The sequence below is a fragment of the Phyllopteryx taeniolatus genome, chromosome 15 (genome assembly GCF_024500385.1).
Source record: "Phyllopteryx taeniolatus isolate TA_2022b chromosome 15, UOR_Ptae_1.2, whole genome shotgun sequence".
Lineage (NCBI taxonomy): Eukaryota > Metazoa > Chordata > Actinopteri > Syngnathiformes > Syngnathidae > Phyllopteryx > Phyllopteryx taeniolatus.
The window spans coordinates 18,308,953-18,333,947 of NC_084516.1; the positions used below are offsets into that span (position 1 = coordinate 18,308,953).

The 24,995-nt window shown below is 40.6% G+C and overlaps 1 protein-coding gene across 3 annotated transcripts in view; it reads right to left on the reverse strand.

The window, feature by feature from the left end:
* The window catches only part of LOC133489990 (WD repeat-containing protein 7), a 104,794-nt gene that overhangs the window by 39,114 nt on the left and 40,685 nt on the right, over window positions 1-24,995 (reverse strand). For 2 of the 3 annotated variants that reach the window (XM_061799389.1, XM_061799390.1), the window contains exons 20-23: window positions 19,068-19,211; window positions 16,599-16,717; window positions 16,344-16,467; window positions 9,020-9,133 (exon numbers count right to left, since the gene is read on the reverse strand). In XM_061799389.1, the coding sequence (XP_061655373.1) occupies window positions 9,020-9,133; window positions 16,344-16,467; window positions 16,599-16,717; window positions 19,068-19,211 (501 nt within the window). The remainder of the gene's footprint in view (window positions 1-9,019; window positions 9,134-16,343; window positions 16,468-16,598; window positions 16,718-19,067; window positions 19,212-24,995) is intronic. The other variant, XM_061799391.1, reaches the window with a different exon arrangement.

A 24,995-nucleotide genomic window follows, 5' to 3' on the forward strand; every position in this document is an offset into this window, starting at 1 on the left:
AGAAGGCATCAATATTTGGTCCAATGGTCAACAATCCAAAACAATGGCAAATCCTGCAGTAAAATAATCCACAAATATGTCAAACATGGCCTACATGTTGCCATAATCTGCTATAATGCCAACAAAAGTCCATATTGGTTGTTTAAATTGACTTGTTTTGTTGGTTAAATTGTGTGGGCCACTTTATACTGACTTTCACCAATATGCAATTGTGTAAATAAAATGTATTGACTAAATGTATAAACATACTCTTTGCAACAAAAGCATTAGATACTCTTTTGGGGATGGCCCAAAATATTTTAACATTTGTGCAGAGGGAGAAGAAGAAGAGATGTAATGTGTCTCAATACACGGTCAATATACAGTCATGGCCATGAATATTGGGACATTGACGCAATTCTCACCTTCCTGGCTCTAAACACCACCACCACAATGGATTTGAAATGAAACAAACAAAATGTGCTTCAACTGCAAACGTTCAGCGAGAATTTGAGGGTATTTATCCAAATTAGGTTAATGAAGTAAGAACAGTTTGTATAGATGCCTCCCACGTTTTAAGCCAACTAAAGTACGGGGACACATTAACAACCATAAATCAAACCTTCACTTTTGAATACTTGGTTGATTGGACTGTGCACACAGTTCCCTTACTCAAGACAAAACAGAAGTGAAAATGCCCTCAGAACAAGCAGGAACTAAAGACAGTTGCTGTAGAGGCCTGGCAGAGCATCTAGATGGTGATGAAATCCAGGATCTAGCCATGTCTATGCATTCAAGAGTTCAGGCTGTAATTGACTGCAAAAGATTTGCAACCAAGTATTCAAAAGTGAACATTTTATTTATGATTGTTAATTTGTCCCATTACTTTTGGTCCCTTAAAAAGTGGGAGGCATATACTGCATACAAACTGTTGTAATTCTTACACCGTTAACCTGATTTGGATGTAAATACCTTCAAATTAAATCTGAAGGTGTGGTGTTTAGAGCCAAAGAGATGAGAATTGGGCCGATGTCTCAATATTTATGGACCTGAATTTACAGTCCCATACCATGTCCATCATTAAATTATTGAGTATATCACCCATAGCAAATAACAGGGTTCTTGTTATTAGTTGTCATAAACGAATAACGTTAAACTGAGCTTTGCTTGACAGGCTCCAACATAGTAATACAACACCGACACATTGATGACGACAGAACTCTCTCTCACTGCACTCTCCTAATCGTTGCCTCCTTCCATGATACTTTATTAAAGGCACAATGGATATTATTTAGAGACAGATCTTATTTTCCAATCCCACATTTCCAAGTACGTGTTTGTTTTTTAATTTATCCATAATCAGACAGTTTTTGTTTTTTTTTCCCCAATACAACCAATTATTTTGGCACACTGTGGTTGCCACATTGTAGCCGTACATCTATAAATTATATACAGCTGTTGGACAATGGCATTGGATGTTAATTTCCCTTATGCAGACACCGAAGACCGCACTTGAATATTTGCACATTTAATAAAATTCAACATCTCAGATCATCACGCCAATTTTAATATCTCACAATGACAACCTGAGTCAAGATAAAATGCAGTTTCGAAATTATGATTTTATTCATTAAGGGGGAAAAAAACAACAACATCCAAACCTATGCGACCCTACACAGAAAAAGAAAATTGCCCCATGAACCTAATAACTGATTGTGCCACCCTGAAATCAAGCGTTTGCAATAACTAGTGATTTATCTTTTGCATTGCTGAAAAGCTATTTTGTCCCAATCCAGACTTGACTTTGCCACTACAAAATCTTCATTTTGTTTGTCATTCAGAGGTGAACCTCTTGGTTTGTTTCTGGTCATTGTTCTGCTGCATAAAACAATAGTGCCCAGGACTGAGAGCACAAATTGATGGCCGGACGTTTGCCTGCAGGATTTTCTGGTGGACAGCAGAATCCATTTTTCCATTGATCACAGCAAGCCGGCCAGGTGTTGAAGGAACTACACAGGCCCTGACTATCACACTGTCACCGCCATAACTGACTGTAGGCATGAGGATGATGATTTTGTCAAATGCTTTGTTATATTTATGCTAGATGTAAAGGGCCACACACAACTTTTGTCTCATCAGTCCACAGAATATTTCTCCAAAAGTCTTGGGAACCATCAAGATTTTTAGGGGCAAATGCGAGACCAGTGATTGTGTTCTTTATGGTTACTGGTTTTCACCTTGGAGGTCTTCCCTAGATACCTTTTATGCCCAGTGTCTTTCTTATGGTTGAGTGGCTTGTAAGGCTTGCAGCTCTTTGGATGTTGCTCTAGGTTCTTTTGTGGCCTCCTGGATGAGTGACCACTCCTGTTTCAAGTTTTCTCCAATTGTGGATAATGGCTCTGATCGTGGTTCGCTTGGCTTTGCAATGGTTTTTCAGACTGGTATACTGTAGATTTCAAACGCTTTGTTTTTCATTTGTTCTTGAATTTCTTTGGATTATGGCATCATGAGTTTCTTTTTTTAGATCTTGTAGCCTATTTAAATTTGTCTGACAAGTATTATTTGAATGATTTTCTGATTCAACTATTCTAATCAGTAATCAGGCCTTGGTGTGTCCAGTGAAATTGAACTCCGCTGTGCTAAAAACTCGAGTCATCACAGTCAAGGAGTGGATTACTTTATCATACAGGGCCTGATAGGTTAGGATTTTGTATTCACTTGTGTTGTCTTTGAGATATTAAAATCTGATTGATGATCTGAAAGATGTGCGAATAATAAATAAATACACTAAAACAAACAAATAAATAAATCTGACCCAGCTGCATAGAGGCGGGGTACACCCAGAACTTTTCACTAGTCAATCGCAGGGCATATAGACAAACAACCATTCGAACGCACAGAGAAAAAACTAACTGTTCAAACAGATTCAATTTAATTTTAGTAATATCATACTTTTCCAACGCTGTCTTAGAAATAAAAAGTAACAATATATGATTTTGACTTTGACTTCTCCCCACTGCAAAAAAAAAAAATTGTAAAAAAATAAAAATAAAAAAGCAAGCTGATTTAAATTTGGAAGTGCACATTGAATGCACATGAATGAATGAATAATAATAATTTTAAAAAATTAGACAGCACCTTTGCAAGGACCCAAGGACAAATAATAAAGAGACCACAATGTTCCACTAGTGGCAACAATGAGTCACTGGAATAGTCTGTACACTCACACAAAGAGATGATGTCCCAATTGCCAGTTATGTAGTCTCTGTAATATGATATAACACAAGTATCCATTAAGTATACTCTGTAGTATAGTGTACAACACAATATTCCACAAGTGTTGTGTATATTCGGGGAACAACAATCCTACACGTTCACAAGTAACATTTTTAGAACAATAGCTCCTCTTTCAAATATAAGAAAAGTCCCATAGAGCAATGGTGTCCCTCAATGTGTAAAAGCTACGCAAATCCAATCATCAAAAACAATCAAGAGGGTTTAGCGTCACCACTCTGAACATGCATCTCTTCGTAGATTCAATCTGTGCTGAAGAGAAATGTGAGCTGACCCAAACAACCTCCAGGCTCAGATATTAGATTAGCAGGGGAGGGTAGCATTTCGGCTAACCGAATCACAACTGGGCTAATGACACTGAGAGGTGAGGGTCAGCTTGATCTTTCACCTCTGACCTCTATCTGTGCCACCGCAAACCCTCTCAAGGGGTGAAAGGTGGAAACGGGAAAATGAAGAGTTGAGAAAAGAAATGCAACATTTTCTTCTTTTCATTCATGTTCCTTGATTAGATTGATGTAGAATTAATGGTTTATTAACTCGTACACAAAATGCCCTTCAAAAGAGAGTACAGTAAACAATTATGATCTAATAAAAGCATCAACACATTTTCAAGTATTTGTTAATACACTGATCACTGGCGAACTACTGTGCATCTATGTCACGTGGATAAAAGCTTTTAATCTGAATCTATCTATAAAATATTTGAAAGAAGAGGAAAACAAAGGTGTGTTTATATTTTGTTCTAGGGTGTCAGGTGATGGGGTGATGAGGGCTTGTGTATGGTGGAGACCTTTGACCTCCCTGAGGTACCACCCATCAACAGAGACGGAGACATGATGCCCTCTTAAGGCTTCTTCATACTCGCGCGGACGGCGACCGCGCTGACGTCACTGCGGCTGTCCCACGGGTAGTTTGCCTTTATACTCGAGCGCAACCCACACGCGCTGTTTTGAAAGTGTGCTGCAGTTCTCCGCCAAGCCGGGGGTGTCGCTACGGCTGGTATTGGATAGGACACCACAGGGTGGAGTTTCCTCTGTATTTTTTTTTTGTGCCATTTCCGGTACTTACGTAATGGAAATCAGCATTATATAATTACTGTATTGAAATAATTTAAAATACAAAGAACAAAACAAAAATCCAACCCTGTTACGTCAATAAATTACTTGATAAATGTAGAACACTATTGACTCTATAAATAGTTGTAATTTCTTGAATAAAGATGTACAGTACATGATGTTAGTACCGTATTTTCACGACCATAAGGCGCACTTAAAAGTCTTAAATTTTCTCCAAAATGGACGTGGCGCCTTATAATGCAGCGCGCCTTATGTGTGCGCCTTAGATGAGCGCTCCGCTTGACTGAATGGGAGCATTTCCTGCCGACACGCTGCTTATATAGAGGAAAGGCGGACGTGACTGAGGACAGCATGCGGACATAAAGGGGGAAGGGTGCGTGTGAAGGAGGACGCTAAAGTCACGCCCCCAGTAGGTATATAGTGCCGGGGTGTGCATTGTGCAAAAAAACATCGGTTTGGCTAAGGACCCCCGAAAATGGCACCTATGAAGAGACATTCTTACGAAGCACAGTTTAAACTGCAAGCTGTCAGTTGCGCGGAGGAACATGGGAATCAAGCAGCCGAGAGAGAATTCAAGATCAACAAATCCATGGTTTGCAAGTGGAGGAAGCAGGAAAACGAGCTTCGCCAAGTCAAGAAGACAAGGCTGAGTTTCCGCGGAAACAAGGCGAGGTGGCCCGAGTTGGAAGACCAACTCGAGCAATGGATTAATGAGCAAAGAACAGCCGAGAGAAGCGTCTCTACCGTCACCATTCGACTGAGGGCAATAACACTTGCAGAAGAAATGAAAATCGAACATTTTCAAGGAGGTCCGTCTTGGTGCTTTCATTTTATGAAATGGCGCCATCTATCCATCCGGGGAAGGACTACCATGGCGCAGCAACTTCCGGCGTATTACAAGGAAAAGCTGGCCATCTTCCGCTCCTACTGCAGTAAAAAGATTGCCGACAAGCACATCCAGCCCAACCACATCACCAACCGAGGTTCCGCTCACTTCCGCACACTTTCGACATCCCGGTGAACCTTTAGAGAAGAAGGGGACCACCACGGTAGCGATACGCACAACGGGGCACGAGAAGTCGGCTTTTACTGTTGTGCTTGGTTGCCATGGTAATGGACAGAAACTCCCACCTATGGCGATTTTTTAGAGGAAGACGCTGCCTAAAGAAAGGTTTCCAGCCGAAGTCATCGTTAAGTCCAATCAAAAGGGCTTTTTTCCACGCGTCACCGTCCCTTTTGATCTGTGACTCCATGCGCACCCATCTCACAGCCGCTGTGAAAAACCAAGTGCAACTAAGACTGGGAGGAAACGCCGGCGAGTTACGCTACCATATGTGAATGGATTGTGGATGCTTAGGCTAAGGTATCTGCTTTGACTGTAGTCCGAGCTTTCACGAAAGCCAGCAACATTGCTGAAAAGCCCCCCGGCAACGACACTGACTCCGAGAGTACGAGAGGGAACCGGGCGTGTTTGTTGGAGAACTTGCCCAGCTGTTCATTTCGGATACAGAAGATGAGGACTTTGATGGATTTGTGGATGGGGATAGATCAAAAAATAACGAGTACATTGTTAAATACTTCAATAAAGTACAACCGAACTCAGTTTTGCTCCCGCTGCCTTTTTAAAAACATTGTTTTAGCGTGCATGCATGCATGCTACCATATGCTTTAAGCTAGCGTATGTTTTACCATGCCTGCGCCCAATAATACGGTGTGCCTTATGTATGTGTTAAATACAGAAATAGACCCCGTAACTGAGACTGCGCCTTTTAATACGGTGCACCCTATGGTCGTGAAAATACAGTATTTTTGTCGGGTACGCAGCAAGCGGCGCAGATGTGCTGCGTGGGGCAATTCGTCGTTCATGTGATGCAATGCGGGCGTTGTCGGCTGCACGACCACGGGAATATAAAGAGGCCTTCACTGTCGGTAATACGGTAAGTGCCACCGCACACGGACCGATGCGGCCAAAACCGACTGAACTGTCAAAATGTAACTTGACTTATGTGGTTTTTGATTGAACTAGTTTTTGATTCAGTAAATATAACCTCCTACTGTGAATTTCACTAAATGACTATTTTTAGGTCTTTATAACCTGCCAAATGTCTTGAAACTCTATTGTGCGTAATTTGTAACACTGCATTTTAAGTTTCTTATTTAAAAAAAAAAAAATACCGTTATCAATGGTGGGTTTATCAAAAACATTTGACTTGCCTGTATATTTTGATAGTTGTTGACTTGAAAATTATACCATTTGTATCAACTATTTTGGAAAATCTGAGAAAAATATAATTTGGAATACAGTGTATTTTTTTCATGATTGTCCAATTCAGTCGCTTTTTAAAATGGCTTAAAAAATGACCCTAAAAGTACTGTAAGTATGCAATCAGTGTTAGCTTAAAGGTGATGTGACCAACCAGGAAAGCCAGAGAAATGAACCTCAAGAGGTGGGTGGGGTTTGGTGTTCGATGCCTTGCTCAAGGGAACCTCGATAGTTGTCAGGATGCACAACCATTTGCTAAAACTAGATCGAATTTCTAACATGAGCAGACATTTTTAATGTATGACGATGGTATCCAGCACAAATAAGTTAATACTAAATGGCACTTCGTGTGCATATGAATGCCTTCATCGATGCCACTGATTCAAATTACATTCCTTGATACTGTTGGGGACAACTACAACTCTTAGACAAAACAAGTGTGTTTGTGTGCGCCTGGGGGATGGCAGAGTAGACTCAGGTGCTGTGGTAACAGCCCGAAGCCAAATCACTCTGTTGGTGTTGAGACTTTTTCCCCTCGTCTTCTCGTCCTCGTTCTTTTTATTTTCCGTTTTTGTTGCTCTCGCATTGGCTTTTCCCTTTCCTTGTCTTTTTAACACTTCTTTCACCTCTAATTGACCTTCCTACCCTCCTCTTCTGTGACAGCATTTCTATCACTGCCTTTTTCTGCTTCCAAGCTTTGCCACATAATCTTGAATTCAGTGTTCAATAGAAACAATTATTACATTATATTATAGGAGCTTTCAAGTCGTGGAAATGTTTTTTTCTTCCTCAAACTGGACGCACCCTCTGTTTTATTTTCTTGTTGCACTATTCAGAAATTAGCGCGAATATGCGACAAAATTAATCGTACTCTTGAGTCCTGCCACGTCAAAAAAAAAAAAATAATTCATGGTGGATATCCAGCACCACGCCAGAGTACTAAACCATAGCACTGGATCAGAAGACGCAGACTGATCGTATTTTATGCCTCCCTGCAAATTTTTGTTTGACATGGGACGCACATCAAACGAGATTCCTAGGATATTACGAATATTAAAAGTTGAAAGTTTTCTTAAATTTCCTCAACAGAATATTTCATTCTTTGTCTTTGAACAATTTTGAAGAGTTGATGCTACACAGAAAATGAAAAATACTGCTGTCAATACAGGAAAAAAAAAATAAAAATGACCTGCGTGAAATGACAAATTGTTAGCTGTGCATGTTATATTGATTGGTCTGGGGATGGGGACAAAAGAAGGAAGGGAGGAAAATGGGACGGTAAAGGTGTCAAACCATTTTTTAAATCATAAGGTTGGATGTATGAGGTTGTTTTGCAAAAAAATATACGTCATCAGAGAACTGTAAATGTGTGGAAAGTTGCAAATGTGCATGCGCCTAAATACGCCTAAAAGCAGAAATTGTGTATGGAACAGTGGGCGGCACAGTGAATCATAGATGTGTATCCGCTGTTGTTCTAGCCATGATGTAATGACCACGTAAATATTGTTTTGTAAAATACAACCAAAATACTGAAAAAAAGATTATAGTAACTAACATTAAGTATGACTTCTCTTACATTTAAATGTAAGCAGGCTGCAACAATCTTACACCAAATTGTAAAACAATAAGCAGATGGATATACCCTAGGTAAAAAAAAGAAAAATAAATGTGATGGAAAATGTCATTAAAGAAGTGTATATGGCCAAAAAAAATGAACAGTACTGTAAATGTGATACTGAACACAACAACAAAAAACATTTAAAATATTTTGCTTCTGCAATAGCGTCATTCTTATCCATCTGCCCATTAGTTAAGAGCGTATCATGAAGGAACGTGATAGAGGAAATATGTATACTGAGCTGCAGTAGTCTGCTGTTTGAAGGAATTTCATTTTTCACATTCCTAAATGAGTTTGGGTGACCATTTAAAGGCAATACTGCTCTAAAACAAACAAAAAAAAACTGCCGCCCTAAAATGATAAAATTTGCTTCAGTCGTCCACTAAAGTTCATTTAAATTAAACCACGTTGCTTTTTAGGACAAATATTGTTATACAATGAAAACGATTGATTGAGATTAATTCATTACAAAGCCTCTAATTACTTAATTTTTTTTAATCGAGTCCCAAACCTAAAAAAAATGAAATAAAATAAAAGATTTTGAGGAAACAAAAATTACAGTTTTTACCTGATACTTTCTTGTGTAAATGAACCCATAAACCTCCACACACATATCTTGATATCTTGAAAAGGCATGCGTATAATGTACTTCTATTGAATGCCTCATGTACAGTACATTGGATCCCTAACCAACATTTTGACTATACAAACACGTGCAATGAGTACCTTACCACAGATATTGTGAGGTTTTTTGTTTTTTTTTGGTTAATGTTGCATGATTATTAGTACCTGCAGTGATGTCGTCGTCAGTTACGTCCATTTCTTCTTCAGGAGCCTTGACCTCAAGTGGCTGAGCTTCAGTAGGGGGCTGGGCTGGAGTTGAGGGTTCAGTAGATGTGCCAGCTACAAGACAGAAACCAGACTTAATTAAAATGCAGGGGTCTGAGTTGTCAGAGTTTGTGTGGCCGTTAGTATTATCATCACAACAGATTTCACTTTGATTTTTATTGTCCTGGTTAAGTAGCTAATAAAGGTTTATTGGACCTCCTCGTTATCAAGAGAATTAATAGAAACACACCCCAATACAAACACACATGCTACACTTAGTGCCTTCATGAAACCCTTATCGTTCCATTGCCAATTAACAGTGCTTTTCATTAGCCAGGCTAATGAATGATTATTCCGTAATGAATGGACTGACAAAAGGTAATGGAACTGATGCTGGGCTAATCTCTGGTTAAACAAATTAATTAACGAAATCCACACAGGGACTCACAACACAGTGCAAGAAAACAATCATCGTTCCCATATGTTAATTGGAGTAAAATGAGACAAACACGACAGATAGGGACAAATAATTATAAAAATAATGCAACACAATGACGTTATCTCCTTCGGTAGAAAACATTACATATATTTAGAGTTACAAGAGACAACACCTGAAACTATATTACTACATCACCTCCACAAAATTACATTATATGTATTAATAGAAAAAATAATTACACTGTTTTTGATTACAGTAATTCATCCTAGTTAAGACTCGGCTGTTCCAATTAACTCGCTAACGCACAGTGCTGGCTGTTCTTCATTCCGAGTCTGCAAAGCTTTATATTACAAACATGAATACAGACTGACAGAAAGCTGATACACAACCCTTGGTGCATATATTAAAGTGATAAAAATGCAATTGGACTTAATTAAAACACAATTGCTTCAGTGTGATGGAAATGAAGGCAGAGCAATGCTTTTGCATTAACAGAACTCTCACTAAATTCAATTAGATGGACTAATCTTTACGGACATGAAAAACATGGGACGCACATGTGAAACAGTCACTGTAAGGCTGTTTTCTGACAATCCTAAACAATGCCAGGAAAATCAAAAATGCCCATTTTAGGTCCTGGTTTAGATTACTATCTCACCACCATGGCCAAGACCAGATAGCTGTCTATGGACACCAGGGACAAAACTGTAGACTTGCACAAGGCTGGGATGAGCTACTCTACAACAGGCAAGCACCTTGGTGAAAAGAGATAACAGTTGATGTAATTATTAAAAGATGGAGTAAATACATGGCAACTGACAATCTCCCTTGACCTGAGACTCCATGAAGGATCTCACTTTGCGGGGTATCAATGATCTTGAGAACGGTGAGGGATTAGCCCAAAATTACATGGGGGGGAACCTGTTCAATGGCCTGAAGAGAGCTAGGACCACAATTACAAAGCTAACCATTCGTAAGACATAATGCCATCATGGATTCAAATCCTGGAGCACCCGAAAAGTCTCCCTGCTTAAGCCAGCACATGTTCAGGCCCATCTAAAGTTTGCCGGTGACTGTCCGTGATCCAGATGAGGAATGGGAGAAATCATGTGGTCAGATGAGACCAAAATAGAACTTTTGGTATAAACTCCACTCGCCGTGTTTAGAGGAAGAAGAATGGTAAGTGTCATCCCAAGAACACCACACCCACTGTGAAGTATGGCGGTGGAAAGAAAAGGAAAAAAAAAAAAAAAAAATATCATGCTTTGGGGGGGGTTCTTCAAAGGGGACAGGACAACTGCTCCGTAATAAGTAATGGATGAATGGGGCCATGTATTGTGAGATTTTGGGCAAATATCTCCTTCCCTCAGTAAGAGCACTGAAGATGGAACAAGGCTGGGTCTTCCAGCATGACAACGACCTCAAACACACAGCCTGGGCAACTAAGCAGTGGCCCTGTAAGAAGCATTTCAAGGTCCTGGAGTGGCTGAGCCAGTCTGCAGACCTCAACCCAATAGAAAATCTGTGGAGGGAGTTGAAAATCTGTATTGGCCAGCGACAGCCCCAAAACAAGACAGATCTAAAGAAGATTTGCATGGAAAAGTGGGCCAAAATACCTGCTACATTGAGTGCACACTTGGTCAAGAACTACAGCAAACATTTGACCTTGGATATTGCAAATTTCATTACAAAGTATTGAGTTAAACTTTTAGATTGTCGGAATATTTTCCAAAGGAATATACGAATACATTTGAAGTTAAAAAAAAAAAATAATAAAATAAATCATACAATTAGATTTCCTGGATTTTGTTTTTGTCATACCTCTTGGCAATACTGTGGCGCAAGACTGTAGTAGAACAGTGAACATTGAAGAATTGAGTTAAACAATGTTCTGATCATTAAAAAAATTGCATTTATTGAAGGTTTAGGAAAACATATTTAGCTGGGATCTTCAGGAAGGGAATTTAATCCATCTGATATACAGAACCCCTTTCCACTGGAACTTCCACACCGTTACTTTTCACATAGTTACAAAACGTGACCAACCAGGCTTATGAACTATAAGTCAGCTGGTGGAGAATGAAAGCGTTGCAACCCGCTGCGGGAGAAAGAAGAGGGGGTTGCTTGGTAGAATGGAGGACTGAAGGTGGGAGGGGGTTAGGATGGATGTGAGGTGAGGGGGAGTGGAAGGTATTCTAGCCTACTCCAAGGTCAAGCTTGTCATGTCAGCCATGACACATAGCTCCCAGCATGCCTTGTTAACCTCCTGGACCGTTTCCTCCTACTCTATTGTGTCCGTTGCTCTCTATTCCTCTATTTAAAACGCATACTTCCTTTCCTGTTAAATTATAGTGCTCAGCTATTTTGTTATCTCGACTCATCTTATTGTGACAATTACTATATTTGTAATCAATAAAGACCTTTCTAACTACTAAAACTACTTAACTTCCAAAAACACAAACAAGGGGGACAAAAGGAAGAACACAGCAGCAGGTGAACAATATTGGGGAAAATAGAAAAGAAATGGTGATTACTATTCCGTGATCAAAGAAACAGCTTGCACACACACAGCTTGGAGGGGGAAATTGTGTGTGGGCATGAGTATGTAGGTGTGAATAATGCTGGTGATAACCTCTCTTTCTTGCTCGCTGAGTCCTTCTCAATTCGCTTGAGTAGTTTCTACGTTTTTGTGAAAAAGACATCTTCAGATCATATACAATCCCCTCCCAATGTATTGGAGCGGCAAGGTCAATTCCTTTTTTTGTTGTTGTATACTGAAGACATTTGGGTGCACAGTAATTCGGTGCCCTCCAAAAGTATTGGAAAGGCAAGGTCAATTCCTTTGTTTTCGTTGTATACTGAAGACATTAAGGTTCCAGATCAAAAGATGAATTTGATACCTGATTTCATGGTATTTTCATCGACGTGTGTTAAACAGCTCAGGACAGAGCACATTTTGTTTGAAGCCACCCACTTTTCAAGTGAGCAAAAGTATTGGAACAGACATTAAATTAACTTAAAGGGAATAACATTTAATATTTGGTGGCATAACCCTTACTTGCAATAACCACATCAAGCCTGTGACCCATTGACTTCACGAGACTGTTGCATTCTTCATTTGAAATGCTTTTCCAGGCCTTTACTGCAGCCTCTTTCAGTTCCTTCTCAGTTTGTTTCTCGGGATTTCTCCCTTCAGTCTCCTCTTCAGGAGGTAAAATGCATGCCCAATTGGGTCACATTACCTTCACCATGCTCCACAGATGAGCTTGTGTGTTTTGGATCATAAGCAGATCCTTTCTTTCTCCATACTTTTGCCTTTCCATCACTTTGGCAGAGGTTAATCTTGGTCTCATCAGTCCATAAAACTTTGTTCCAAAAGATTTTTTACTCATCTCTGTACTTCTTTGCAAAATCCAATCTGGCCTTCTGATTCTTTTTACTGATGAGTGGTTTGCATCTTGAGGTATGGTCCTTATAGTTCTTCTCTCAAAGTCTTCTTTGAATAGTGGATTGTGATACCTTCACCCCTGCACTGTGGAGGTTGGCAGTGATGTCACTGATTGTTGTCTTTGGGTGTTTCTTTACAGCTCTCACAATGTTTCTGTCATCAACTGCCGTTGATATCCTTGGCCGACCTGTTAGATGTCTGTTGCTCAGTACACCTGTAGTTTCTTTCTTTTCAGGACATTCCAAATTGTCGATTTTCCCTCTTCTCTCAGCTTCAAAATGGTTTGCTTTTCTCCCATAGACAGCTCTCTGGTCTTCATGTTTGCTTAACAGCAAATGCAGTTATCACAGGTGAAATCCAAATCCAAAAACAAGCACTATCTAATGTTTAAGCTATCAATCTGAAAGGCAACACCTGAGCAACTAGAAACATCCATCAGTCACATGTTCCAATAATTTTGCTCACTTGAAAAGTGGGTGGGTTCAAACAAAAAGTGCTCTGTCCTGAGTTGTTTAACACATCTAGATGTAAATACAATGAAATAAAAGCTGGTACTCTGAACTTTTGTCTCACATTCATCTTTTGATCTGAAAACTTAATGTCTTCAGTATACAACAAAAACAAAGGAATTGACCTTACCGTTCCAATACTTTTGGAAGGGACTGAATTACTGTGCACTTTTATCCCCATTCAGCCAATGTTTACATTCGTATGTAGTACCTCCAAAACACTATTATTGCTACTGCAATAATCATGTCATGCTCACAATAACGAAAAAGTGCACTGAGAAATTGTTTCACTAATTTAACAGAATTTACTGTCATATTTTTTAAAGTTATAACATTAGAAATTGCTGCTACTATATCATTAAAATTACTCACTACTAACAGTGAACTTCGAGCCTTGGCTGCCGCAGTAGTGGGAAATGGGAACAACACAATCTCTTTAACATTTCCTTTTTATCAAAAGCTAATAAGTTCAGGTGTTCTGCTTCAAACTTCAGCCATGCAATGCTCAGGTGGAGGTGGCGCTGAAAGAGGGACAAGACAAGGGAACAAGGGAGAAAGCTAGCGGTTAGGTGGGGTTGTGTGGAGGGGTATTATAAGGAAGACTTGTGTAATACAAATGGACAATTAGATGTGTCAACAGTGTCCCATATCTACAACTCCACTTACGGTACACTCATCCCACATTAAGGAGATGCATTACACTTTTATAAGGGAAATATTTTGGATGATCCTCAACAAAGCAGTGTCTTTAGACTGACACATACTTGCTAACATTGACCTGAAAGTTTCATGTGAGGGCCAGGAGAAATCAGGAGCAAAGCTTGAGAGTAGAACAAGTTAGACATTATTTTACAGGATGAAAAAGGTTTGAATACATTTATATTGGGATTTAGGAGTTTTTTTTTTTTTTTTTTAAATAGCTGACGGCTACCAGCACATGATCGTGTGTAAGAAGCATTATTTGACTTTCTCATAATAACCCAGCATTTCCAGGACTGGAACAACCCACTTTTTTTTGTCTGCTTCAGTCTTGTTGTGCTGTGCATAAATCAAATTCAATGACCCTATAACCTCACTCTATCTTGCCCTCTGAGTTCCCTCCCCCATCTGTCCTCCCTCTTCCCCTGGGGTCACCCGTCCATCACTTCCCTACCTCCCCCGCCTGCGGTACTGCTGTGGTAACACAACACTGACTGTTACCCATTTCCATGGCAACTGTTCCCCTGAGGAACACCCCCCCCCCCCCCGCCCCCCGCAACTACAAGGCAACTCCTGAAAACAGATACAGTACATATACAGGCATGGTATTTTAGATGGCCGTTTCTAGTAAATGAAGGTGAAGATCAACTTTTCTTCCCATCGTAAGGTGTAACTATGGACGGGGAGAGTGGTGAATGCATGGGGAAGAAAAAGAAACAGGTGGATAGGATAGTGACAGCACAACAAAAAGGCAATGTTATCTGATTTCTGATGAGGTCACTGATGCTGAATAAACTTGATCAATCAGGTCTCAGTAGGCACCATAAAAAATAATCGCAAAAGAAAAACTGAACGCAATGGCAAGAAAATTTGAAAAATTGCATTGTTCGTGCAACTAAACTATGTCCATTTAATTGTAATTTATCGATGGTTAATAAAGATGTAAATATGCATGTTGCCGCCATCTCACCCAGTGCCGTTGCTATGACCACAACACAAACAAACCCTCTTTTCCAACTTCACAGGACGAGGTACAGAACCTGGCGAGAAAAAACTGTTCTCCATTGCTCCCCCATCCCTCTGAAACTTACTTCCCCAACACATCCACAACTGCACATAACTAGACACCTTTAAATCACAACTCAAACCCACCTGTTCAAAATCACCTTAAATTCTTTACTTATTATTATTTTTTTTAATGCTATCTAAAGCATATCTGGCAGTAAGTCGGACTCGTTTCCGGTGAGGGTTGGACTCCGCCAAGGCTGCCCTTTGTCACCGATTCTGTTCATAACTTTTATGGACAGTATTTCTCGGCGCAGCCAAGGAGTAGAGGGCGTCCGGTTTGGTGGCCTCAGTATTCCATCTCTGCTTTTTGCAGATGATGTGGTTCTGTTGGCTTCATCAAGCCGTGACCTCTAACTCTCACTGGAGCAGTTCGCAACTGAGTGTGAAGCGGCTGGGATGAGAATCAGCACCTCCAAATCTGAGACCATGGTCCTCAGTCGGAAACGGGTGGCGTGCCCTCTCCAAGTCAGGGGTGAGATCCTGCCCCAAGTGGAGGAGTTCGAGGAGTTCAAGTATCTTGGGTCTTGTTCACGAGTGAGGGAAGAATGGAACGGAGCTCGACAAGCGGATCGGTGCAGCATCTGTGGGTCGTGATCCCGGATACAAGCGACCGAAATGAGTTTCCTCCGCAGGGTGTCCGGGCTCTCCCTTAGAGATAGGTTGAGAAGCTCGGTCATCCGGGAGGATCTCAGAGTAGAGCCGCTGCTCCTCCACATCGAGAAGAGCCAGATGAGGTGGCTGGGGCATCTGATTCGGATGCCTCCCGGACGCCTCCCTGGTGAGGTGTTCCGAGCACGTCCCACTGGGAGGAGACCCCAGGGACAACCCAGGACACGCTGGAGAGACTACATCCTTCGGCTGGCCTGGGAACGCCTCGGGATCCCCCCGGAAGAGCTGGATGAAGTGGCTGGGGAGAGGGAAGTCTGGGCGTCCCTGCTAAAGCTACAGCCCCCGCGACCTGAACTCGGATAAGCGGTAGAAAAAAAATGGATGGATGGATGGATAAAGCGATTTTGAACACTTTGGAGCTCTATATAAACCTAATCTATTATTACTATTTCGATTATGATGATGATGATGATCATTATTATTATTTATGTCATGTAATGTCTGAGTACTTACGGGAGCTGACTGTGTCCACATATTGAGGCAGGTAAGGTGCCCACAAATCAATGGTGTCCTTACGCCCTGATTGGCCGATCCTTCTCAACTCAGCCAACAGTAAAGCTTGTGCTGCTTCGCGCACCTTTGCAAAAGAACAGTGGTTTCAATTGGTGTGCAGATTGATGCTCTCACATATTTCAGTTTTCTGCAGAAGTTTAAGATTGTATGCATATTATAGAAGTTTTAGTATTCTTTTTTACAACAGTGTTATACCTCCAGACAGCGGTCCTGCCATCTCCTGGCCAGCATTTCTAGTAGCGGAGGTCTAAACTTATCCAGACCCAAGAGGTCAGGCAGCATTACACAGTGCATTGCTGCCAGCTGGCTCCAACCTGCAAATACAAGCAAGGTAACTTCTTGGAATTTTTACTGGCAGGCGTGGGACAAAACATTACATCAAATGAACAAACATTTGCTCACAAAAAGACTTGCTGTTCATGCATGGTCTGCTTTTTACATTGCTATAATGTCAGACAAGACAGATGTTAGACCAACTGAATACTTGGAAATACCAAATATAATTACATTTTCCATTAAAATGTAATTTTGTCAACATTCTTAAACACCCCCACGTGAATGTGAAACATCATTTTGAAGATGCCCCTTCAGTGTGACAGTTTTTTTACATGACAGCAATGATGCGCTCACATCCTTGAAAACACACACACACACTGACACACCCGCCCACACAGGTAAAGTTGATTAGGAGGGATTCCAACAAACTATCAGCGATACCTCAGGGAGAGTTTTGCTATTGTTTCAACGTGCAAACAACAGACAGAATTTTTTTTCCGATAAGTAACAGTGCAGTATCTTTTACTTGAAGACATCATTGAAGTGGATATTTTGAGCAAATCTAAACCCCTCAAACTAACAATCAATAGGGCTCCATACTGTCACAGTCTTTATTTATCCATATACTGTACATTTACAAAGCCAGAAAACTTCGTAAGTATGAAAGGCGTCACTGATACCGAACATGCACAAACCACCTTATTTATCCAAATATATTGTTCCAATGTATGGTTTCTGGAGATTTTAAAAGCTGCTTTGTCAGGAACACAAACGTAAACTTACCTCCACCACTTAAATACACACAAAGGCTAAATTGTTAGTAAAAGAACACTGTACCCACTGTGAAAGATGGAGAATATGCCATTTTTAAATGAAAATGGAACTTCTCTACAGAGTGGTTTACAGAGTTGAATTTCTTTAAATAATTCATATATTTATATCACACACCAATGCTAAAATCAACAAAATCAACCACCTTAAAGCTATTGAACATCAAATCAATTGCAATTAACACAGTTAACAAAATAAGGCAATTGGCTTGTGTTTATAGGAGCTATTTCTATGGCCAAATCATGGTGGTTGCAAAAGTAATTTCCGTGTAGATAGGCTCTTGATATGGTGATAGTCAAGAGGAAATGTACTCAAACTTTTCACAATTTGAATTTGTTCTGCAAAACTACATTGCACTTGCAGCAGTGTTTATGGTAACTGTATAAAATGTGGTGATTCCCCTGTGTCACCCTACTGAAATGAAAACCACACTTTGCAATGTGAGCAGGATTTAGCATCTGCTCTGAATCAAAAACATCTGGTGATTGGTTGTGAGGAACATACAGTATGTGGAAAATGTTGACATTTGAGTGACCAAAATATTTCATGTTTAGGAAGTCTGAAGAAGACTGAAGACCTACAGAAACAGGGGACTAGGGGCAAATCCTGCCTTGTCTATAGCCTACTCCTACTGAAATTTGGAAACCGGATGGTATTTAAAAATTAAAAAAAAAACACTTAAATGCTGACATTTTAAAAAAGAGTGCATGCATTGGGTTGCTCAAACAGCATTTGGACCATGTCAAAGAAGCACCGATTAAGGAAACAGTATCCTCCACATCCTTAATTGCTAAGTGAGTCCACAATTAGTCAATTACTTCTGCTGACACTGTCTGGTGAAAAGAAACATGCATGCAAACTGAGCAAAAAGAAACAGAAAAGGTCCAACATGCAAAAGACAGAAAGAGAGAAACATCACTTAATAACAGTACACTCACTGTGCCTTAACAACTAAACACAAAACACCAGTCAACAGAGACAATGGTCAATCCACTCTCAAATAATGTCAAGAAAAGTTTTGGTTATTTGCAAGTTCTCCAAAGCTGGGAATTTGAAAACAATAGCATGAACACATTTGAATTCTTTATTAGTACTGCATTTTGATCGCTACGCAACTGAGTGGACTGAAAGTGAATTGAACACACCTACAACAGACTCAAACAGGTAGACAATACAGTTCGGCAGACACAAACAATGACGAAGACGGGGGGGAATGACCGAGATGGACACTCGAGAAAAGCAGGAGGTGAATGGTATAGCTTAGACTGAGACGAGAGAGGCAGAAAGGTGAACAGTAATGATGGATGGAAATGGATTCAGGGGATGTCAATAACTAATGGCTTTAAAGGACAAAAGTTCAAATTACACCAAATAAAACAGGACATGCTAGTTTAAAAAAATAAAAACTATATATGAGGGAGAATACAAACATCAGAAAAGGTACAGAAGGGAGGGGACAATAGGAAAGGAAGAAGAGAATCTCCAAGGATAAGTGGGTGAATAAAGAACAGGGCTGTCAAATTTCCTGTAAGTTGTACCCATCAGTTCAGTCAGTACCTTCATTGACTGAGGGGATGCTATGAGAAGCAGGACCAGGGCTGGGGGAGCCAGGGGCCCTCTGAGGAAGAACCCCAGGGGCCCCCGGAGGCCCAGCAGTTGTAGCGGCAGCAGAAACGGTGCTGGCTGTGGTGGCTACAGCAACTTGTAAAAGGAAGAAAAGGAGAAAAATAGTGAAGAGTGAAGGAAGATGTTAGAAAGATGTTAACTGTATACATACAGACACAGAACATAGAGGGAGGAGAGAAGCAGTCAAGTAGCGTGGATGAATATATTAAACTCAATTACAACACAGCAGCAACAGCAAACAATGAAATCGAGCAAATTACATATAAACTGAAAGAAAAGCTGTTGATCCAGTCTGGGAAAAAAAGGCCACATTGAATCAGATACTGTAACTCTTATTTGATTAGGAAGTACAGAGCAAGGCACAGAGCAGACAGGCGTCAGGAATGTTGGTAACAGTTTTCAGAATGCTTCTACAGTCCCATCCAAAAGTATTGAAACAGCTAAGCATTCCTTTATCTTTGCTCTAGACCAGGGTTCGGTCTGCAACCTTTACGAAAAGAGCCATTTGGACCAGCTCCCATTTGGACCATCTCCCACAAAACACTGTGAGCCACAAAAAACGTCTGACATCGAAGGTGAGTTGACATCAAAAGTGATAATAAAAGTATCACTTGTTTTATTTCCATCTGTATATAACAAACTATAGTGTTGTATTTATGAAATCAAGTGAACTGCATGAAACAAAAACATTTTGAACCAAAAATAGAGCTTGGTTGAACTTTATTTTCAAATAAAATAGTCAACGTCTATTTGAGTCTTCCTTGTATTAATGAAATAAAAGCACAACTTAAATTATCCACCTGCAGCAGACCAAAAATTCTGTCTGCTTTTGTGTTCTGTCATTTTATCGCTTATTGAGTGTGTAGTCAGCTGTCAACTGGAATTAAAAAGGACTATTACACTTAATGATATAAAATAAGTAGCTGTAAAATAATATGTAATTAAAATATTTATTTTACCTGGTTAATGTGATTTTTGTTCCTGAACCTCAGCACATCACGGCAGTAAGACATATGTCGCACGTAGCATAAATGTTCTGTTTTCTTCAGAAACTCTTATTTTCTTAGATTTATCCACGCTTTACCTTCCGGGGGTCAAATATACCTCAATAAATCTTAGTACCAGGTGTCTCTGTGACACATATTTTTTTTTTAATATAATAATAATAATCACATTTAGAATTAAGTTTGAAAAAACGAACTAAAACAAATTGAAATTAAATATTCATTACTTATTTTCTTAAGTCACAGGGAGCGTGAGCAGAAGGATGAAAGAGCCACATGCAGCTCTGGAGCCACGCAGGGTTTCCCACATATACATTTATTTGTGGCAGGATGCCACAAGTGAATTTTGGCCACCACCAGTAGATTTTGCCAGTATCTTTTTGTCCTTGCTGTGAATATAGCGTGTCATTACACGTCGCTCAGTAGGTGGCGATATGCATCGCCTCCGCGAAGACGAGCGGTTTGGGCAGCAAGAGAAAGCAAGCCGACAGCTGCCAGCAGAGCCTCCAGTGTGAATCGCGAGGGACACGAACACGCGAAGGTAAACAAGTAACTCAATCACAAAAAAAATAATTTAAAAAAAAATTAAGAGGGATAAGAGGTCTATGTGGTTGTTTTTGGCACAACTGTTGGTGGGGGAGGGGACATTAATTTCTGTATTTCATGCTCCACACAATAGACATACAATATATACAAAATATATAGGTATGTTATGACCAGTGGCATTTGTATGCCTATTTTACCAGGGCTTCAGAGTATTAGGCACCATTTCCTCAACATTTTCAACATTTAGACCATAACCAGGAAGGAGAAATCTTCACTTTTTACAGTTGAGCTGAGTAGCTTGGCAAAAGACTCCCCAATCATTTGGCCAATCACAGTGGCGATTGTTTGATTGACAACCACGTGACCAATCACAACCAAGTCGGAATCGATTACCGGCTGCCTTGCACTTGATTTAGTTTTCATGAGTGGGAAAGGTAAGAATGAAACTATTTTTTCTAATCAACAGCACAATAATTCCACAATACGAATTGTGGCAAGGCACAGATCTGGCCAAGGTTACAAAAAAAAATGCATACAGATATGGATTGACCATTCAGGCACAGGACGTGAAACATGTCTTTAAACAACAAAAGATCAACAAAGCGGCAGGCCCGGACAGTATGTAAGCCTCTAGCTTAAAAGTCTATGCGGACCAGCTCATTCCAGTTTTAAACAGATCTTCAATAGATCTTTGGAACTGTGTCCCATCCCGTCTCAAAGGCTTCATCCCAGTCCCTAAGAAACCTCCACTTTCAGGACTGAATGACTACAGGCCTGTCGCCCTGACATCTGTGATCATGAAGTCCTTTGCTATGAACGCCTCATGCTGGACCACCTCCAGTTTGCCTATAGAACAAACAGGTCTGTGGATGACTCAGTCAACATGGGACTGCACTTCATCCCAGAATACCTCGACGGCACAAGGACCAAAGCGGGGATCCTGTTCTTGGACTTCAGCTCTGCGTTCACCAACATCAACACCGAACTCCTCTCCTCCAAGCTTCTCCAGCTCAACGGCTCACCTGGCACCTGCCAGTTGATTTACAGCTTACTGACGGGCATGTCACAGCAGGTGAGGCTGGGGGACACCACCTCATCCACACTCACCACCAGCAGAGGGCCCCCCCCCCAAGCATGTGTCCTCTCGCCGCTGCTCCTCTCTCTCTACACGAATGACGTAACCTCAACCCACCCGGCTGTCAAACTCCTGAAGTTTGCAGACAACACCACAGTCATCGGCCTCATCAAAGACTGTGACGAGTCTGCTTATTGACAGTAAGTGGAGCGGCCAACACAACCTGGAGCTGAACACGCTCAAGACGGTAGCGATGATTGTGAACTTCAGAAGGCATCCTTCGCCACAGCTGCGTCTCACACTGTCCAACTGCCCTTTGTCAACTGTCGCAAATTTCAAGTTCCTGGGAATTACGGTCTCTCACAACCTGAAGATGGAGACCAACATCAACTCCTTCCACAAAAAAGGCCCAACAGAGGATTTACTTCCTGCGGCTTCTGAGGGAGCACGTCCTGCCACAGGAGCTATTGAGGCAGTTCTACACAGCAGTCTTTGAATCGGTTCTGTGTTCATCCATCACAGTCTGGAAGGAGGACAAGATCAGACTGCAACGGATAGCCAAGGCTGCGGAGAATATATTTGGTACCCACCTATCCACTCTTGAGGATGTGCACGCTGCCAGGACCAAGCCAAGGGCATGAAAAACCCTCTTGGACTCTCCACATTCTGGTCACCACGTACAGTGGGTACGGAAAGTATTCAGACCCCTTAAATTTTTCAGTTTGTTATATTGCAGCCATTTGCTAAAATAATTTGAGTTCATTTTTGTCCTCAATGTACACACAGTACCCCATATTGACAGAAAAAAATGTGCCCTGCGATTGGCTGGCAACCAGTTCCAGTGTGTACCCCGCCTCCTGCCCGACGACAGCTGGGATAGGCTCCAGCACGCCCGCGACCCTAGTGAGGAGAAGCAGCTCAGAAAATGGATGGATGGATGGATGGATGGAAAATTAAATCCTGAAATATCACAGAAGCATCCAGACCCTTTGACACCTTCATTGGAGTCCAGCTGTGATTGACTATACTGATTGGACTTGATTAGGAAAGCCACACTGCTGTCTATATAAGACCTTACAGCTGACAGTGCATGTCAGAGCAAATGAGAATCATTAGGTCAAAAGGAAGTGCCTCAAGAGCTCAGACACAGAATAGTGGCAAGGCACAGATCTGGCCAAGGTTACAAAAAAAACAATTTTTGCTGCACTTAAGGTTCCTCAGAGCACAGTGGCCTCCATAATCCTTAAATGGAAGACGTTTGGGACTACCAGAACTCTTCTTAGAGCTGGCAGTCCGGCCAAACTGAGCAATCGGGCGAGAAGAGCCTTCTAACTCCATGCTTAATGTGGGAATGGTGTTCTTGGTGTCAGTCTGAATTCCTCTTCCTCCAAACAAGGTGAGTCAAATTGATTCCAAACAGCTCAATTTTTGTCTCATCTTTGGGAGAAGGTGATGTGGTCACATTACCTTTTCTCAAATCATTATTATTATTTTTTTTAATCATTCAGGTGTTCATTGGCAAATGTGGGACGGGCCTGTACATGTGTCTTCTTGAGCAGGGGGACCTTACAGGTGCTACAGGATTTTAATCCATTACGACTCTAGTGAGGATAAGCGGTAAAAAAAAATAAAAATGGATGGATGGATGGACAACGTAGTGTGTTACCACCTAAGGCTTTCCGTAAAAACAGCCTGGAGAAAAGGCATTCAAATCCATAAATATAGCCACTGTGTTTTCAGATTGATACAACTTGGCATAGTAACCTATATATAATTGATTTAATATCGAATGACAATATTGCAATGGGATCTTTCAATGCAGCTGTAGATAACACAGAACGTGCTTAACAGCAAAAATCAACAGTTTTGTGACCCTACCATAGTTACCATATAGAAGATGTAGCAAAGGGCAAAACATTTACTGTTGTTGCAGAGAAAACAAGATAATACAGAGGAAGATAGAAAGTTGCACATATGAACAGAATAGATTAAATGAAAGTGCAGTGAAAGAAACACTTAAACACTGTACAATTAATACAAAAAATAGAGATGGCCTAATACATTTGTAAAACACATGGATAAGCAAGGCATAAGACTGTCATACGTTTATGTGTAAACCACAAAAACTATTGAAGTCAATGTGAGGTACTTTTGTTGGCCAATCTACTGATTGCTGGTAATTCCTTGCTTAACCTTTGGCAATCAGGACAACACTGAAGAAAATGTTTTGGAATAAGTGTCTCTGTGGAATATGTTTAGAAAGTACTAAATGCAAGAAGTAGGAAGAAAAATCACTGTTCTTTAACTACTGGTTGAAGTAGGACTTTAGGGGGCTTTTTTTCACAGGAAGATTATGAGCAGTTATTAGCGCGCGCGCGCACGCACGCACGCACACACACACACACACACGCACACACACACACACGCGCACACACACACACAATTGATTTGAGTAGACTCTCTGAGCAGAGATCATGGCCAAGTAGTCCCTCTGATTGGACACGAATAGGAGTGTGGGGCGAACCAGTCCACGCGCTAGTCACGCTTCACCCCATTAGAGCATGACAATAGCACAAAACCCCATTCCCTCCCACCAAAAACACAAGTGTGCCCTCCAAGGCAAGTGTGTGTGTGTATAAACAAATGTGCAGGTATTGTGCTAGACAAGTGTGCATATGTGCACGTGTGGTTGGCAGATGGTGACAGATGGTTACAATGTCACCTATAGTGAACCAGAAAAAAAGTTAACACTTTTTCTTTTGTAAATCACTGTTTTGCAGTTTTTGGGGGGTAATTCTTCCTCCCAATAAAAATATTTATAACAAAATTCTTCTCCTAATACACTTAAAAGACACCTAAATTATAAGTGACACAAATTTCAAATGTTTTATGTTTTGTCTGTGGCAGACTTGCGTCATGACAGACTCTCGAGGCAGAAGAATGCCAACAAAATATTTTCTACACATTTGTTGGCAGACATATAACCATACAAGTTAAATGTGAAATGAAAAATAATATTAGAGCTGAGCTTTTGAGATGAAAAAGTAGTTATGAACAGTACTTTACTGGTTTGGTGAATAAATACAATTAAGAAAAGCATGCGTTCAATAAAAATGTGGTGCACAAGAAGACTTAGATGTAAATTTTTGAGTGGTTTGGTTTATAATTTCAGATTTTATAAGAAAAGCAATTGATGGTCCAAAAGGCTTTCTCAGAAATAATTTTTAGGAGGTT